We start from the raw sequence: 1,624 nt of genomic DNA on the forward strand, positions 1-1,624 counted from the left end.
GAGACACTCACTGTCTCTCTTACCCCCAGGCTTGTGGGATCCTATCACTACACTTCTGCTCACACTCTTACCTGCTGCCTCCAACAATAATCATCATGCCTCGCTTTCCAAAACGTCCACGCCTCACCCTTGAGCAAGACTTCCAGAACCCATTTGATATACAGGACTTGATGATTGCACAGGCTCCCACAGCTGAGGAGGAAAATGATACCTCTTCCACTTCATCTTCCTCTTTAAACTTGTCCTACCCCTCCTCTTCTTCTTCTTCTGCCTCCTCTTCCTCTTCTCTGATTCTGGATACCCCAGAGGAGGAGGAGCCTGTTGATGCAATGCGTAATTCTCCCCAGAGTTCTCCCCAGACTACTCCCCCAAGTACTCCCCAGAGTTCTCCCAAGACTTCTCCCAACACCTCTCCCAACACTCAGAGCTCCTACTCCTCCCTGACTTCATGGAACAAGTTAGATGAAGAGTTCAGCAGCCAAGAAGAGAGTTGAAGCACCTTTCAGTCTTCAACGGATACTGAATCCTCGCCCAGAGACCCGCTTGAGGAGAAGGTGACTGATTTGGTGCATATCCTGATTCTGAAGTATCGACTGAAGGAGCCCATCACAAAAGTGGAAATGCTCAGAGTTGTGACCAAAGAGTATAAGAATCAATTTCCTGTGATCTTCAAGAAAGCTATTAAGTGCTTGGAAGTGATTTTTGGTATTGATGTGAAGGAAACAGACACCGCCAGCCACCTCTATGTCCTTGTCAACTCACTCGACCTCACCTATGATGAGATACTGACTAATGACCAGAGCATGCCTAAAAATGGCTTCCTGATAATTATTTTGGGTGTAATATTCATAGAGGGGAACTGTGCCTCTGAGGAAAACATCTGGGAATTCCTGAATATGATGGGAGTGTATGATGGGAAGGAGCATTTCATATATGGGGAGCCCAGGAAGTTCATCACTAGAGATTTGGTGCAGGAAAATTACTTGGAGTACCGGCAGGTGCCCAATAGTGATCCTCCATGCTATGAGTTCCTGTGGGGTCCAAGAGCTAAAGCTGAAACCATCAAGATGAAAGTTTTAGAATTTTTGGCCAAGGTCAAAGGAAGTGACCCTGTTTCCTTCTCTAGCTGGTATGAGGAGGCTTTGAGAGAGGAGGAAGAGAGAGCCCAGGCCAGAATTGGTCCTGTGGATGATAGTACAGCCTTGTTCATTGCCCAGCATTGGTCAGCAGCATCTCCTGCCCCTAGTGAAGAATGAGGCAGATTCTCCCCTCTGTTTTTGAAGAAGGCAATTAAAATTCCAAGTAGAGGAGGGTCAGGGTCATGTTCCGGAGAACACAGTGTATAATTTTCTGTTCCTGTTCTGTATGGTGACAGTTACTGTCTTTTGGGGGGAGTACTTTTCAAATGCTGTTTCTGTTAGAATAACTAGCTTAATATCTAGTTTGAGTGACATTGGTCACACATTGCTGTTTATCACATTTTGAGAAAAAATATGCAGTTGTTAATTTTTTTTATTCCTTTAACTCTTTTAGACTCTTCTGTAAAATTAAATGCAGTGAACTTGGATTTGCTTGGCTTATTCAAGTAAGTATGAAAAATATCATTAAATCTTAATGAATTAAG

The 1,624-nt window shown here is 44.1% G+C and overlaps 1 protein-coding gene across 1 annotated transcript; it reads left to right on the forward strand.

The window, feature by feature from the left end:
• The first annotated feature begins 95 nt into the window (after window positions 1-95).
• On the forward strand, window positions 96-1,256 carry LOC107135040 (melanoma-associated antigen 10-like). Its single transcript, XM_015477004.1, is given in 1 exon segment — window positions 96-1,256. A coding segment is annotated over 1 exon segment (1,161 nt).
• The last annotated feature ends 368 nt before the right edge of the window (window positions 1,257-1,624 follow it).

Source organism: Marmota marmota, unplaced genomic scaffold, assembly GCF_001458135.2.
Source record: "Marmota marmota marmota unplaced genomic scaffold, marMar, whole genome shotgun sequence".
Lineage (NCBI taxonomy): Eukaryota > Metazoa > Chordata > Mammalia > Rodentia > Sciuridae > Marmota > Marmota marmota.